General features: G+C 42.6%; 1 protein-coding gene across 1 annotated transcript in view; it reads right to left on the bottom strand.

The window, feature by feature from the left end:
• Positions 1–17,536, bottom strand: part of LOC109888736 (CD82 antigen) — a 44,279-nt gene that overhangs the window by 14,014 nt on the left and 12,729 nt on the right. The window contains exons 2-4 of the mRNA XM_020479907.2: positions 16,805–16,883; positions 14,699–14,771; positions 1,320–1,444 (exon numbers count right to left, since the gene is read on the bottom strand). Of these exons, the coding sequence (XP_020335496.1) occupies positions 1,320–1,444; positions 14,699–14,771; positions 16,805–16,867 (261 nt within the window). The 5' untranslated portion in view covers positions 16,868–16,883. The remainder of the gene's footprint in view (positions 1–1,319; positions 1,445–14,698; positions 14,772–16,804; positions 16,884–17,536) is intronic.

Here is a 17,536-nt window from a genome sequence, read left to right on the forward strand (position 1 = left end):
ATTTGATATTTGATAGAGCAGTCTGACTGAGCGGTGGTAGGCAGCAGCAGGTTCGTAAACATTAATTCATACAGCACTTTCCTGTGTTTGCCAGCAGCTCTTCGCAATGCTTGAAGCACAGCGCTGTTTATGAATTCAAGCCTATCAACTCCTGAGATTAGGCTGGCAATACTATAGTGCCTATAAGAACATCCAATAGTCAAAGGTATTTAAAATACAAATGGTATAGAGAGAAATAGTCCTATAATAACTACAACCTAAAACTTCTTAACTGGGAATATTGAAGACTCATGTTAAAAGGAACCACCAGCTTTGTTCTCATGTTCTGAGCAAAGAACTTTAAAGTTAACTTTTTTACATGGCACATATTGCACTTTTACTTTCTTCTTCAACAATGTGTTTTTGCATTATTTTTACCAAATTGAACATGTTTCATTATTTATTTGAGACTAAATAGATTTTTATTTATGTATTAAATTAACTTAAAATAAAAGTGTTCATTCAGTATTGTTGTAATTGTCATTATTACAAATATATATATATCTATTTATCAACCGGCCGATTAATCGGTATCGGCGTTGAAAAATCATAATTGGTCGACATTTAGTCTATACACACTTCCACAACAAATCAGGGCCGCCAAATAAGAATTGAAGACCCAAGAGTCAATGAGTAATTTGAAATGTGAAACTTTAGGTTTAGCATTAGTGTGTTAGTAGTGGTGTTGTGTGTACAGTGGAAAGAAAAAGTATGTGAATCCTTTGGAATTATCTGGATTTCTGCATAAATTGGTCATAAAAGTTGATATTTGCAGGAGAATGTAAGGCTATCTGTCCGCCAATTGAAGCTCGACAGAAGTTGGGTGATGCAACAGTCCTGGCCTCAACCCGATTGAGATGCTGTGGCATGACCTCAATAGAATGGTTCACACCAGACATCCCAAGAATATTGCAGTTTTGAGACAGTTTTGTAAAGAGGAATGGTCCAAAAATCCTCCTGACCGTTGAGCAGGTCTGATCCGCAACTACAGAAAACGTTTGGTTGAGGTTATAGCTGCCAAAGTAGGGTCAACCAGTTATTAAATCCAATGATTCACATACTTTACCCACCCTGCACTGTGAATGTTTATACGGTGTGTTCAATAAAGACATGAAAAAGTATAATTGTTTGTGTGTTATTAGTTTAAGCAGACTGTTTGTCTATTGTTGTGACTTAGATGAAGATCAAATTTGATGACCAATTTATACAGAAATCCAGGTAATTCCAAAGGGTTCACATCATATTTCACTTCATATTACTCGGTGTGTGTGTTTACTCACCAGGCCCAGCAGACAGCGTATCTCATAGATGGCTCCTATACAGCCCAGGAAGCCCATGGCCATGGAGAGAGACCCCACACTGATGAAAATGTAGGACACTACCTTCAGGGTAGTAGAGGATTCCTCTGTAGGGAAGACATAGTGGAAAAGGTCAACTCTCAGCCCACAACAGACCATACACTAAACCAGAATCCATTTTACCTACTAGCTAAAATCAGGCCTACTCCTGGACTAAAAGGTATGCTCAACTAAAAAGGTATGCACATGTGGCAGGTGAAGTACCATCTAACCAGTGTATTCAGTAGTATCATAATCAAGCAAAGCAATGCGGTCTGCCACAGACCAGGGCTCAAATGAGGCATTCTAAACATTCTAGCAATTCTCTGTACTACAAGAGTTTAAATGGCCCACCAGAGCAAAGGAGGAGATACAGAGCATTCACAAAGTATTGAGAACCCTTGTTCTTTTCCACATTTTGTTACATTACAGCCATATTTTAAAATTAATTAAGTATTTTTTCCCCTCATCAGTTTACACACAATACCTCATAATGACAAAGCAAAAACTGTTTTTTTTGTGCTAATTCATGTAAAATAAAATAAACGGAAATGTCACATTCACATAAGTATTCAGAACCTTTACTTAGTACTTTGTTGAAGCACCTTTGGCAGTGATTACAGCCTCGAGTCTTCTTGGGTATGATGCTACAGGCTTGGCACACCTGTACTTGGGGAGCTTCTCCCATTCTTCTCCGCAGATCCTCTCAAGGTTTGTCAGCGTCGCTGCACAGCTATATTCAGGTCCCTCCAGAGATGTTAGATCGGGTTCAAGTCCGAGCCCTGGCTGGGCCACTCAAGGACATTCAGAGACTTTTCCCGAAGACACTCCTGCATTGTCTTGGCTGTGTGTTTTGGGTCGTTGTCCTGTTGGAAGGTGAACCTTTGCCCCAGTCTGAGGTCCTGAGCGTTCTGGAGTAGGGTTTCATCAAGGATCTCTCTGTACTTTGCTTCGTTCATTTTTCTCTTGATCCTAACCTCATCTTTTATCTATTTCTCTCTCTTGGAGGAGGTCCAGAGAAGCTCCAGAGGCCCAATCTCTGTCTGAAATTAAGCGTGGCTCATAGCTCTGGATCTGGGACACGGCTCCAAATCACTGGGGCCACAGCCAGAAGAACCAGAGAGTCCTATATACTGCATGATAACCTTTACTCAACCCTGTTCCATGAATAATACAATCACAATATAGCCACATCAAACCAGCCAAAATGCTCTAAAGATAAAACACAATAAGTCACTTCAAAGTATTGGCTCAGATTGCAGAATATATTAATTTACCGTCAAGTAAATTAGTTAAATCTATACTGTGGCAATACCAGTCACCTTATATGAATGGTAAACTACTGTTTGTGTAGCCTATTGTTATTTTATAATTTATTTTAAAAGAAAGTTGTCTTTAAAAAGTATGGTAATTTCTTATCAAGATTGGGGGAAATATCCCTGGAGTGTCCATATTTGAAATGTGTATTAAATTAAGTCAATCATGATACTTTAGGCCTAGATAATGATGTTTTTTTATCAAGTGAAAATGTAGTGTAATAAAGTTATTTCAAATAGCACACATATTATTTTTCCATTGAAGGTGAAACAGCCCACTATTTCTATATTCTTATACTCGAATAAGTATTTTTTCACTCATAAGTCTTACTGTTCCCGCAGGAGTCCAGAACGTAGACACAGCTGTCTAGTATCATAATCACATGGCAAGGTAACATGAGAGACCAACTGATCTGTACGAATTTTTAGTTTTAACATGCAGGTGCATGTTATCTCCCGTTAGTATCGTTTTAAGAAATACAGCGTTAACCTGCAGGGGCACGTTAAGTTCTGCATTTCCGTTGCAATTGACCCTACATGCCCATGAAGGATAAACAATGCCTGTATAATCATATATATATTCTACAGTATAGCTATAGTGAAAGTAAACCAAGTCAGCGTAGTACAGTACATCACTGTGTGTATGTACTGTGTACAGACAGACATATATAGGCTATCAATAACGTTCGTCTTCCTCCTCTTCTGAGGAGGAGTAGCAAGGATCGGAGCACCAATGCGCAGCGTCGTACGTGTTCATGATGAATTTATTAAACACAGAACACTAAAACAAAAATAACAAAGAGAATGACACGAAACGAAACAGTCCTGTCTGGTGACATACACAAAGACAGAAAACAATCACCTACGAAACACAGGTGGGAAAAGGCTACCTAAGTATGATTCTCAATCAGAGACAACTAACGACACCTGCCTCTGATTGAGAACCATACCAGACCAAACGCAAAACACAACATAGAAAAACGAACATAGACAACCCATACCAACTCACGCCCTGACCAACCTAAAACAAATACATAACAAAAGAACTAAGGTCAGAACGTGACAGTACCCCCCCCCCCCAAAGGTGCGGACTCCGGCCGCAAATCCTGAACCTATAGGGGAGGGTCTGGGTGGGTGTCTGTCAGCGGTGGCGGCTCTGGTGCGGGACGTGGACCCCACTCCACCATAGTCTTTCTCTGCCTCTTAACCAGCCTCCGTGGCACCTTTCGAGCGGCGACCCTCACCACCGACCTCGGACTGGGGACCCTAGCAACTGGTCCCGAATGGACGGGAGATTCCGGCAGCACCGGACAGGAGGGAGACTCCGGCAGCTCCGGAGTGAAGGGCGATTCCGGCAGCGCCGGAGTGATGGGCGACTCTGGCAGCTCCGGAGTGAAGAGCGATTCCAGCAGCACCGGAGTAACAGACGGCTCTGGCAGCTCCTGACTGGCGGGCGGCTCTGGCAGCTCCTGACAGACGGGCGACTCTGGCAGCTCAGGACAGACGAGCGACTCTGGCAGCTCAGGACAGACGAGCGACTCTGGCAGCTCAGGACAGACGGGCGACTCTGGCAGCTCAGGACAGACGGGCGATTCTGGCAGCTCAGGTCAGACGGGCGACTCTGGCTGCTCAGGACAGACGGGAGACTCTGGCAGCTCAGGACAGGCGGGAGACTGGCAGCTCAGGACAGGCGGGATATTCTGGCAGCTCAGGACAGGCGGGAGACTCTGGCAGCTCAGGAAAGGCGGGAGAATCTGGCAGCTCAGGACAGGTGGGAGACTCTGGCAGCTCAGGACAGGCGGGAGAATCTGGCAGCTCAGGACAGGCGGGAGACTCTGGCAGCTCAGGACAGGCGGGAGACTCTGGCAGCGCTAGACAGGCGGGAGACTCTGGCAGAGCTGGACAGGCGGGAGACTCTGGCAGCGCTTGATAGGTAAGACTCTGGCAGCGCTGGACAGGCGGGAGACTCTGGTAGTGCTGGACAGGCAGGAGACTCTGGCAGCGCTGGATAGGTGAGACTCTGGCAGCGCTGGACAGGCGGGAGCACCTGTAGGGAGGAGACGGAGAGACAGCCTGGTGCGGGGGGCTGCCACCGGAGGCCTGGTACGTGGAGGAGGGTCTGGGCCTGCACAACCCTACCAAGCTGGATACTCCCAGTAGCCAAGCCAGGCCAGTGCGGCGAGGTGGAATAGACCGCACTGGGCTGTGCTGGCGAACCGGGGACACCATGCGTAGGGCTGGTGCCATGTACCCCGGCCCGAGGAGACCAGATGCGCTGAGCCGGCTTCATGGCACCTGGCTCGATGCCCACTCTAGCCCGGCTGGTACGAGGCGCTGCGATGTAACGCACCGGGCTATGCCTGCGCACCGGGGACACTGTGTGCCTCACGGTATAACACAGTGCCTGCCCGGTCCACCTCTCTCCACGGTAAGCACGGGGAGTTGGCTCAGGTCTCCTACCTGACTTAGCCACACTCCCCGTGTGCCCCCCCCCAAGACATTTTTGGGGCTGCCTCTCGTCCCAGCCGCGCTGCCTCCTCATACCACCGCCGCTCAGCTTTCGCTGCCTCCAGCTCTGCTTTGGGGCGGCGATATTCCCCAGCCTGTGCCCAGGGTCCCTTGCCGTCCGGGAATCTCCTCCCATGTCCATGAGTCCCGAGATTTCTGTTGCTGCCCGATACCACGCTGCTTGGTCCTTTGGCGGTGGGTGCGAAAGACGAAACAGCCCTATCTGGTGACATACACAAAGACAGAAAACAATCACCCACAAAACACAGGTGGGAAAAGGCTACCTAAGTATGATTCTCAATCAGAGACAACTAACGACACCTGCCTCTGATTCAGAACCATACCAGGTCAAACGCAAAACACAATATAGAAAAACAAACACAGACAACCCACCCCAACTCACACCCTAACCAACCTAAAACAAAGACATAACAAAAGAACTAAGGTCAGAACGTGACACTATCCCACTTCAGACAGGCAAAAACACATACATTTATACACACACTCATAACCTACATGCATGCATACGTCAGTGGCAGTGGTTATGGGATAATGAAAGGCCTGGGTTTCACAGGGTGGGTCTACTACTAAGTATAGAGCAGGACACCCCATACAGACAGATTGTATGTGGCTCAGGACTATAATTTATGGGGATGTAACACACACACTGATCTATATCCAGTAAAGCCCTCTCCAATGTGCATGTGTGTGTGTTACACACATATGGCACTACAGAGCCATACTGAAATACGCTAGTTAAAAGGGCTCACACACAGAAAACACAGATCTTAGCTCCACCTGTCTTAGAGCACTTGGCATCCGCTGACAGGAGCCTCTCACTACAAAACACAGATTCTTTGTGGAAATAGAGGAGAGGAGCAGTTGTACTGAGCACCAGTGTACTATACTGTAAGACTCAACGCACGTGAAGTAAGGAACACAGTGACAGAGACTGACAGAGATCAGCCCAATACTTCCTAACTCTGACCAAGGTCATTGGTGACAGAAAAGTTAGCAAACAGAACAGTGAAACTTGCATGCAGACTTCATTTCACAGCTGGATACTTTCTAAAAGCAGGATCTCAACGTCTTCAGATTAGTAACTTCTCTCCGAATGCAAATCTTGTCACATCTGCTCCTGCTACGCCCTCTGGTGTTCATCCGGTGTCTTCTTGACCTGCAGTTACTCCCCCTGTACACTCTCTCTCCCTCTCCCTCTCTGTGTGATTGTAGACAGGTGTGCTGGAGTCAGAGCAGATCCCTACCAGCTGCAACTTGTTCCATAATAAAGACCTCTACAAATACTCAGTCCTGCCACTTCCACTCTTCCAGATCATAATCTCTGCTCAGTCAGTTCACGATTCTAGCCATTTATGATTATTCAAGATCCTGTTACTCTGCTGTGCCTGTTACCCTGCCTGACACCATTTATCCTCTCATTGCATTTACCGATCTGTCTCTGGCTCCTGTCTCCTGTTCCACATTCACCACCCAACTACCTTCCCCTCAGGATCTGCTTACTCTGTTCTACTCAGCTAACTCCAACCTCAGTCTCCACATCTCTTTTTTCTGCAAATCATCCGAGCTTCCCCAGATCTGCACTCCATATCTCTCTGTGTAACAATAAATATTTTGGTTCATTCATCCCTGTTTCCTCATCTGAGTCTGCTCTTGGGTTCCCCTGTGTCGCTCCGTGTAACACATCTGTATTCTCTAGTGGTAGCGTAGCTAAAACACAACTTTTCCCTGTAGTCAGGATGTGTTCTCTGCTCTACCCTGTCTTGTACTATGGCAGATTTCCAAGTAGGTCTCCTTCCCCTGGAACTTCCAAAATAGTTCCTCTGGTGGTTTCCACAGAAACGTACATATAAAGAGTTTATTTCAAGATTGCGTCCCAAATGGCACCCTATTCCCTTCGACCAGGGCCTATAGGGTGCCATTTGGAAACCAGCAGCTGCTCAGACTTAGGGGGATTATTTGGCATAGCAGGGTTCAGTGTATAAACATTTCCAGCTAGGGCAACATATTTAGTCTGTATTCAAATACCGAATGAACGCATCAAATGGAGTACATATTCTCATTTTAAACACAGTGATTCCACATTGAACTCAAATCTGTAAGACGGATATAATATATCACGTTTTTACCTCAACAAGATTCAGTGTAGGATACATGTGAACTGAAAAAACATTCCCTGAGCTAAACTGATAAATGCAGCAGTTTGAGATTGAACCCAAATTTAACCTGTACAATGGATATAATACCTATTTTTACCTCATAAAGTGTGTGTTTGTGTACATTGAAAAAATCTTTCTATGAGCTATAATCTTTCTCTCATCTTAACTGAAGTATAGCCTTGCAGATCATAATTTCACACTGAGTTTTGGCACAAGATCGCAGATCTCCCTCACCAAGGCCAAGGTCTTTTGTTTAAATATATGTCAAGCTGTGTTTTCGCGAGAACTCCAATGATGAACTGTGTGTCGCGCGCGTCACTATGGTGAACTACTAACAGAGTGGCACTGATAGAGAGAGAACATTAGTCCAGTAGCTACTCCCATGGTGGAACAGCTGGACTCAGAGAGTCGGTCCCCATGGAGGAGGAAGGGGGAGAAAAAGGAGAATGAGTATAGTGAGCCCCTCGAGAAGGAAGAGGGGATATCCTAAGGGTTCCCAACCTTCTTGATTTGAGGGGTAGATATAAAACGACGCATAAATCCATGATGCTTTAGGCTAGAAGCAAGCGGTAAAATGCCAGAGGAAGACACGACTCTGATGCACATGGTTTCTCTCTATGACATTCAGGAGCTAAGCTACAACCTTTTAAAGTCGAGGAGTCATTACAAATTGACTTGGCAAGTAATCTTATACAATGTGTGACTGTCGCTATCAATTGATCAATCCACTTTCGCTAAAAAATAATATGTATAATTAAATTGAGGGTTCATATAGATTATCATAATGAAACATTTGGTAGTGGAATAATATTTGGGAAAATTGGGGTCTAGATTTGATTTTCCTTATCAATTATTATACATTTTATTATTATTGTCTTGAGTCTTGTTAAACTACGTAGAATTGCAGGTAATAAGCTTAAAACAAGTCTATATACAGTGGGGAGAACAAGTATTTGATACACTGCCGATTTTGCAGGTTTTCCTACTTACAAAGCATGTAGAGATCTGTAATTTTTTTAATCATAGGTACACTTCAACTGTGAGAGACGGAATCTAAAACAAAAATCCAGAAAATCACATTGTATGATTTTTAAGTAATTAATTTGCATTTTATTGCATGACATAAAGTATTTGATTACCTACCAACCAGTAAGAATTCCGGCTCTCACAGACCTGTTAGTTTGTCTTTAAGAAGCCCTCCTGTTCTCCACTTATTACCTGTATTAACTGCACCTGTTTGAACTCGTTACTTGTATAAAAGACACCTGTTCACACACTCAATCAAACAGACTCCAACCTCTCCACAATGGCCAAGACCAGAGAGCTGTGTAAGGACACCAGGGATAAAATTGTAGACCTGCACAAGGCTGGGATGGGCTACAGGACAATAGGCAAGCAGCTTGGTGAGAAGGCAACAACTGTTGGCGCAATTATTAGAAAATGGAAGAAGTTCAAGATGACGGTCAATCACCCTTGGTCTGGGGCTCCATGCAAGATCTAATCTCGTGGGGACTTCACAGGAGAGGCTTCAACTTTAATGTTTTATTTTTTTTTATCAAAATGGGTTTTCGGGCAGAAATGCCTTCTTGAACATTTGAACTTTCATGTGCCTTAATAACAAACGTGAATGCCATCTGTGCCATTTAGCCACAGAAAAAGTCAGGAACCTTCCCGCTAGCCATGATTGGCTGAGATAATGAATGGGCTGGACATGCCGAGAGATGAGTTTCGGATTGGTCTACCGTGTAGCATCTTCTGTCTATAAAATGAGCTGCTCGTTATGAGTCGATAAGCCTTTCTACTGCAGTTTTTTATAAAGATATAACGTTAGCCATGGAGTACTACAAATGTGTTGCTACTTCTCTCTAACATTGCTGCCCTGAATTTATCAGGCACTATCGACAAAGGTCAGTGGGAAAAAGTTGTGATGGACTCTCTCTGACTCTGAAAATGAAATCAGACAATGTGAACCAGAGTGACTTGACACAATGGGCCAAGCAAGCTGTACAAACAAAACAGAAATGACACAGAAATGACACAGGACATGCTATTTAATGAAAGGGGTTTTGCAGTCTGCTGTGAACCATTCATCCATGTATACGGGTAAGAGTCTAGCTACAGATTCAGATATTATACATACAGTTGAAGTCGGAAGTTTACATAAACTTAGGTTGGAGTCATTAAAACATGTTTTTCAACCACCTCACAAATTTCTTGTTAAAACCTCTCTGGGATATGTGGGACGGTAGCGTCCCACTTGGCCAAAAGCCAGAGAAAATGCAGAGCGCCAAATTCAAATAAATTCCTATAAAAATCCAACTTTCATGAAATCACACATGTAAGATACCAAATTAAAGCTACTCGTGTTGTGAATCCAGCCAACATGTCAGATTTCAAAAAGGCTTTTCGGCGAAAGCAAACGATGCTATTATCTGAGGATAGCACCTCCATAAACAAAAGAGAGAAAACATTTCAACCATGCTGGCACGACACAAAACGCAGAAATAAAAATATAAATCATGCCTTACCTTTGACAAGCTTCTTCTGTTGGCACTCCAATATGTCCCATAAACATCACAAATGGTCCCTTTGTTCGATTCATTCCGTCCATATATATCCAAAATGTCAATTTATTTGGTGCGTTTGATCCAGAAAAACACGGGTTCCAACATGCGCAACGTGACTACAAAATATCTCAAAAGTTACCTGTAAACTTTGCCAAAACATTTCAAACTATTTTTAGAATACAATTTTAGGTATTTTTTACAGTAAATAATCGATAAAATTGAAGACGGGATGATCTGTGTTCAATACAGGAAGACAACAAACTGAAGCATGCTTTCTGGTCATGTGCCTCTATCAAACAGTACACATGAAGTGACCCTCGTTCAAGATGGCCGTACTTCTTCATCACACAAAGGAATAACCTTCACCAATTTCTAAAGACTGGTGACATCCAGCGGAACGGCAACCAAGTCCCTTAGAAATCTGGATTCCCAATGAAAATCCATTGAAAAGAGGGTGACCTCAAAAAAAAGAATCTGAATGGTTTGTCCTCAGGGTTTCGCCTGCTACATAAGTTCTGTTATACTCACAGACATGATTCAAACAGTTTTAGAAACTTCAGAGTGTTTTCTATCCAAATCTACTAATAATATGCATATCCTGGCTTCTGAGCCAGAGTAGCAGGCCGTTTATTTTGGACACGCTTTTCATCCGGACATGAAAATAATAATATGCATATCTTATCTTCTGGGGATGAGTAGCAGGTAGTTGAATTTGGGCATGCTTTTCATCCAAAATTCCAAATGCTGCCCCCTATCCTAGAGAACTTAACAAACTATAGTTTTCGCACGTCGGATAGGACATCTACTTTGTACATGACAAAGTAATTTTTTCAACAATTGTTTACAGACAGATTATTTCACTTATAATTCACTGTATCACAGTTCCAGTGGGTCAGAAGTTTACATACACTAAGTTGACTGTGCTTTAAAAAACTTGGAAAATTCCAGAAACTATCATGGCTTTAGAAGCTTCTGATAGGCTAATTGACATCATTTGAGTCAATTGCAGGTGTACCTGTGGACGTACTTCAAGGCCAACCTTCTATCTCAGTGCCTCTTTGCTTGACATCATGGGAAAATCAAAAGAAATCAGGCAAGACCTCAGAAAAAACAATTGTAGACCTCCACATGTCTGGTTCATCCTTGGAAGCAATTTCCAAATGCCTGAAGGCACCATGTTCATTTGTACAAACAATAGTACGCAAGTATAAACACCATGGGACCACGCAGCCGTCATACCGCTCAGGAAGAAGACGCTGTCTGTTTCCTAGAGAGGAATGTGCTTTGGTGCGAAAAGTGCAAATCAATCCCAGAATAACAGCAAAGGACCTTGTGAAGATGCTAGAGGAAACAGGTACAAAAGTATCTATATCCACATTAAAACCATTCCTATATCGACATAACCTGAAAGGCCACTTAGCAAGGAAGAAGCCACTGCTCCAAAACCGCCATAAAAAAAGCCAGACTACGGTTTGCAACTGCACATTGGGACAAAGATCGTACTTTTTGGAGAAATGTCCTCTGGTCTGATGACAAACAAATTGGACTGTTTGGCCATAATGACCATCGTTATGTTAGGAGGAAAAAGGGGGCTTGCAAGCCGAAGGACACTATCATAACCGTAAAAGCACGGGGGTGGCAGCATCATGTTGTGGGGGTGCTTTACTGCAGGAGGGACTGGTGCACTTCACAGAATAGATGGCATCATGGGGCGGAACATATGTGGATATATTGAAGCAACATCTCAAGACATCATTCAAGTAAAAGCTTGGTCGAAAATGGGTCTTCCAAATGGACAATGACCCCAAGCATAGTTCCAAAGTTGTGGCAAAATGGCTTAAGGACAACAAAGTCAAGGTATTGGAGTGGCCATCACAAAGCCCTGACCTCAATCCTATAGAAAATGTGTGGGCAGAACTGAAAAAGCGTGTGGAAGGAGGCCTACAAACCTGACTCAGTTACACCATCTCTGTCAGGAGGAAATAGCCAAAATTCACCCAACTTATTGTGGCAAGCTTGTGGGAGGCTACCTGAAACGTCTGACCCAAGTTAAACAATTTCAAAGCAATGCTACCAAATACTAATATGTATTGTGTATGTGTATGTAAACTTCTGAACCACCGGGAATGTGATTAAAGAAATAAAAACTGAAATAAATCATTCTCTCTACTATTATTCTGACATTTCACATTCTTTAAATAAAGTGGTGATTCTAACTGACCTAAAACAGGGAATTTTTACTAGGATTAAATGTCAGGAATTGTGAAAAACTGAGTTTAACTGTATTTGGCTAAGGTGTCTGTAAACTTCCGACTTCAACTGTATCTAATTTTGTCAGAAAGTTGTTTTCTTTGCAAGTTAAAGTTTACTGTTAGCTAGCTAGCTGACGCTAGGTGGCTGGCTCGCTAACTAACATTATGTGTATGATCTGTGGAGTAATATTATCTCAGAAATCCATTTGCATTGCTAGTTGTAGCCTAATGTTAGCTAGACAGGAACTAGCTAACATTGAACTTTATTTGGTTAACTTTAGCTAGCTATGACAATCGATTTGTATTGCTAGTACTCTATGGATTAGGATTATGGTTAATTGTTTAGCTAGCATGTCTAAACAAAAGATTGGATTGATTACATGACCCATCAAGTTAGACAGGTGTGTCTGATGGTGATTACGGCTATCTATTGTATTATAATGTTAAAATATTTGTATCTGGAATTTGACTTTCAGCATCAGTAGAACACGCCTGACTCTCCTCCACCAGTCATACAAGGATAATGATCTAATGCCTCCCATCAAAAAGAGAGCTGGCTCAAGCAAGCAATTGTTTACAGTGAGCAGTCGGTCTGCAGTGGTCAAAACAAGAAAAAGTTTGTGCTCTGGTATTGTGCCTGGCGGACCATGCACAAACTCCACCATAGTCTGGACATTCACTTCCTGGTGGAAAGCTATGGCTTGCAACAACACCTGATTCCGTAGTGCAGGCCGCTGCCACAGATCAAGCAGTACCAGCACTTCAGGTGAATATTATTTTCACTGCATTCTTCTTATCTAAACTTGGAAGATGAATTGATGTTACGCAAGGTTGTAATGTCCTCTAAATTTTTGGGGTTATTTCCTGTTTTACAGCTTCGATGCTCTGGAGCCTGGTATTGTTGTCTCCAAGGAGCAGACTCAGTCGTGACCAGGTTTTAGCTGCTGCGCAATGCTGACATCCTTCCTCCCATTGATGGTCAGCCTGTACAAGCACCACCTTGACTGGACACAGCTAGACAAACATATATTTTTGACAAGATCAGGGAGTTTTGCGACAAAGAGGCTATGGACATCACATGCCCTGCACCAAAGTCAATGGCAGCACAGAAACACTCCGAATATAGATTCCCTTGTTCATGCGTGGTTTGGACTTGGAGCGAGTTCCCAGTCATCAACACTATCTGCAGTGCCTCTATTCACATGACTCTCTCCTAACACACTTGCTACTACAATTAAAAAAATGTATCCTGCTGCTCAACCACTTTTCCCTTGATTGTATGCATATAACTACCTCATACATCACTGATATCGTTATTGATATTGTTCTTGAACATAATGTATATTATTATTTATTTTTTCTACTGGCATTGACACTTGTTATTTTTTTCTTTATATTGACACTATCTCTTTTTGATATTGCTACTATGCAAGTAACCATTTCGCTTTACCGTTTACTCCTTCTGTAGAGACCCATCCACTTAACAAGATGTGGCTGTGGGATTATAGCATTTCTTTTACATGACCCATCAATTTAGAAAAGTGTCATCTAATATTTATAAAATATTTGTATCTGTTTAACTGGAATTTTTCCTTATAGTAGGCTACTACTTTTACCTCTTAGTCTTAATCTTTACTACACTACTCACTGTGTAGCACATGACCTCACATGTGAATCCTTAAAGAAATGGGTGGGGCTGGCTTAAGAGGGTGTGAACAATGGGTGTAGACAAAGAAGAGTTCTCCAGTGGGTACCAAATCATTCAAGGGCCATTTTCTCAAAAGTGAGGTTACACGTTTATCAACGTTCAAAGCAGAATTACTTTCCCATTGTTCCTCAAATACAGCGTAAGATAAACCATTTTGTAGCCCTGTGTCTCTGCTTTTATCCAATGTTTTTTCAAATGTTGCTACATAACACCAAATTAAGGTGGTCGGTCACATATGGAGACAATATAGGAAATAAGATGACATGCTGTGTGTGAACGGCAAAGTTAGTAGGGTTGAAGTAAGCTGTCATCCTCTAACACAGTATGAAACTACTTCAGATTTTAATCACCAACCTATCGCTAATGATCTGTCACTTCCGCCTGTATGTGTTTGCATTTGCGCATGCATGTGTGTGTGCATGCATGCCTGCCGAACCATATAGCTGTTTCTAGTGGTTGAGAGTACCATACGCTATCTATCAGTTGTGGGTCACATTTTGTTTTAGTGCTTACATCTGCTCTTAACTTATGGCCCTCTTCCCTTGGGTTGGTGTTTGTGGGAATGAGACAAGTAAGATGAGAGCCACTTTAACTGCACAGACTGGGCTAAGGATTTAGGATTGGACATGGATTGAGGTAGTAACAGTAGTAACACTTTGGGATCTGACAAGCACAATTTCCAATCTCTACTTTTGGCTTCCCCTGTGCATAGAACACTTGAGCAAAGATAGACAGTATCAACAACTATCAGGCAAGATCACAAAGGGTGTGTGTATGCCTGTGTTCTTACTTACGCAGAACTGCGATGAAGCTCTGGTTATCCAGGAGAACCCACAGTCCAAAGCCCATGATCAATGCTCCAAAGATCTACAGAGGGAAAAGGAATTGAGTTACAAGGTGGCACTCATTTTCATGGTCCATAGAGCCAGATAGCAACAATTGTCCTGGACCAGTACAATACAATAGAGGCAGGTAGATTCTTACTGAAAATGTTGGGCTCATTGCAAACCAGATCAGTGAGATAACAAATAGAGAGAACATGAAAAGCGGTGTGTCTCTAAAATATGAAATTATAGTATGTCTGCTCCCTCTCTTTCTCTCTTCTTTTTCAAGTCTGGTGCACTCAGCCTGTTGTTACATTGTATCGTTTGTATCATTTTACTTTGCCTGGGAGAACTATTAGCAAGTGGCTAGGCTTAGCTGTACCACAGGCTCTGACATAGAAACAAACAGAGTATGGCTGTGTGTCCATGGTTGCACCTTTACAATGCAGAAAACCACCTCTCTCTAGCTCAAACCGTTCAAAACTAAAGACCTATTTTACCGGAGCAAAAGAAAATTACTTCTAGTATGGTTTCGTGGGACTCTCTTAAAGGGGTACACACAAATTAATCATCATGAGTAAGGAAAAATAGTTTAAATAAAACCTATCTATAAAATCCATCTTAAGAGAACATGTATGATTTTGCAGTATGAATTAGATGAGATGGAGGTCATTACCATGAAATTAATTAATCAAAAAATGCTAGGTGCCGCAGAATTTTTTATATCCCATCAAGGTGTGCCACGGTTCAAAAAAGGTTAGGAACCACTGGTCTACACCACACCTTCTCTACTGTAACAGATCCGTCAGGAGACCTCCCATTCAGACGAACCTAACACATAAAGGGCCAGATTGAAAAGTTCTGAAAGGGAACTAGCCAATAGAGGAGCCAGGTCTAGACCAGAACCAAAAGGTCTGAACCTGATCAGAGTTTCTTGTTTAATTTTCATTTCCGGTCCAGACCACGTCCTTTTCTGACACTCACCTTCAGCAACGAGCGGATATTTTAGACAGCCAGATTATCTGCCAATTATCTGGTAACGAGTCTATAAAGTGTAGCCTAGCGGTTAGCGCGTTGGGCCAGTAACCGAAAGGTCGCTGGTTTGAATCTCTGAGCTGACAACATCAAAAATGTGTCAATGTACCCTTGAACAAGGCACTTCACCCTAATTGCTCCTGTAAGTCTCTGGATATCAGTGTCTGCTAAATAACTCAAATGTAAAAATGTAGCCTAAAGTGCAGTGTGGAGTTTATAGGGACCATGTCTGGTAGTGGGGGGGGTCAACCCAAATGATGAGAGGTTCCTAATTCACCACTTTCCCTTGGCTTCGAAATGGAAACCTAATTGAGAACTCTTCATTTAGACTAGAGGGTCTGTTTCAACCTCATTAGGTCCATATAAACTAGTACTATGTAGTCCACTACTAGCCTCTGTCCACAGATGCTTTCCATTAAGGGCGGTGAGTGTTCACATCAAAAGCCTGAGTCACATTTACTACACACAGACACACAGTGAGTAAATTGGAAAGGAGGTAAAGAGTCAGGTTGGACATCATCAGTGAAGGTTTAATATAGGAGCTGTTGTGTCAGTTTCATGATGGACTGTCTGGGTTTTGATCAAACACACTTGTAGGTTGTGTTTGAAGAGTGAAGTCTCTGCCAGGTGAAGTCTTTTGACCTCAATGGTATTTCCTACCTTTGTAAATAAAGGTAAGAAGATGAAAACCACCAGTTCTGACTGTGTTGCTACAGTACAGTACTACAACACTTATCACTTTGGAAAGTAACACGTACTCTGCTAATCTCTGGGATATTTCAATAAACAGCCTACCATATTCAAATGATAATGAAAACAGGAACAACATGGAAAGAACAGCAAACAGAAACTGGTCAGTGGGCACTGGACACACACATTTTCTATGAATGATCTTCAATAACTACTAGTCATTATACACAGAGTAATATTCTCTTAAGTCAGATGGATTTGATGCAAATGAAGGCTACAGTGGCTGGGGTTGACATAGATATCCATTGACATAGATAGCAGGCTAGGGCTGAAGGTGGTGATGTCACTTACAAAGAAGAGGAGGTTGAAGAGGAACAGGAAGTACTTAGTTGCCGTGATGCATCCCTTCCCCATGGTTACGACTCTGCAACTGAGAGAAAGAAACAGTTAGGTTAGATGAAGGCTACTTTTTATTTGTTTTATTTAACCTTTATTTAACCAGGTAAGCTAGTTGAGAACAAGTTCTCATTTACAACTGCGACCTGGCCAAGATAAAGCAAAGCAGTGTGACACAAACAACAACACAGAGTTACACATGTAATAAACAAGCGTACAGTCAATAACACAATAGAAAAAAAGTATATATACAGTGTGTGCAAATGGCGTGAGGAGGTAAGGCAATAAATAGGCCATAGTAGTGAAGTAATTACAATTTAGCAGATTAACACTGGAGTGATAGATGGGCAGATGATGATGTATAAGTAGTGATACTGGTGTGCAAAAGAGCAGAAAAGTACATTTAAAAAATATGGGGATGAGGTAGGTAGATTGGGTGGGCTATTTACAGATGGACTATGTACAGTTGCAGCGATCGGTTAGCTGCTCAGATAGCTGATGTTTAAAGTTAGTGAGAGAAATATAAGTCTCCAGGTTCAGCGATTTTTGCAATTAATTCCAGTCACTGGCAGCAGAGAACTGGAAGGAAAGGCGGCCAAAAGAGGTGTTGGCTTTGGGGACGACCAGTGAGATATACCTGCTGGAGCGCGTGCTACGGGTGGGTGTTGTTATCGTGACCAGTGAGCT

Source organism: Oncorhynchus kisutch, linkage group LG4, assembly GCF_002021735.2.
Source record: "Oncorhynchus kisutch isolate 150728-3 linkage group LG4, Okis_V2, whole genome shotgun sequence".
NCBI classification, from domain to species: Eukaryota; Metazoa; Chordata; class Actinopteri; order Salmoniformes; family Salmonidae; genus Oncorhynchus; species Oncorhynchus kisutch.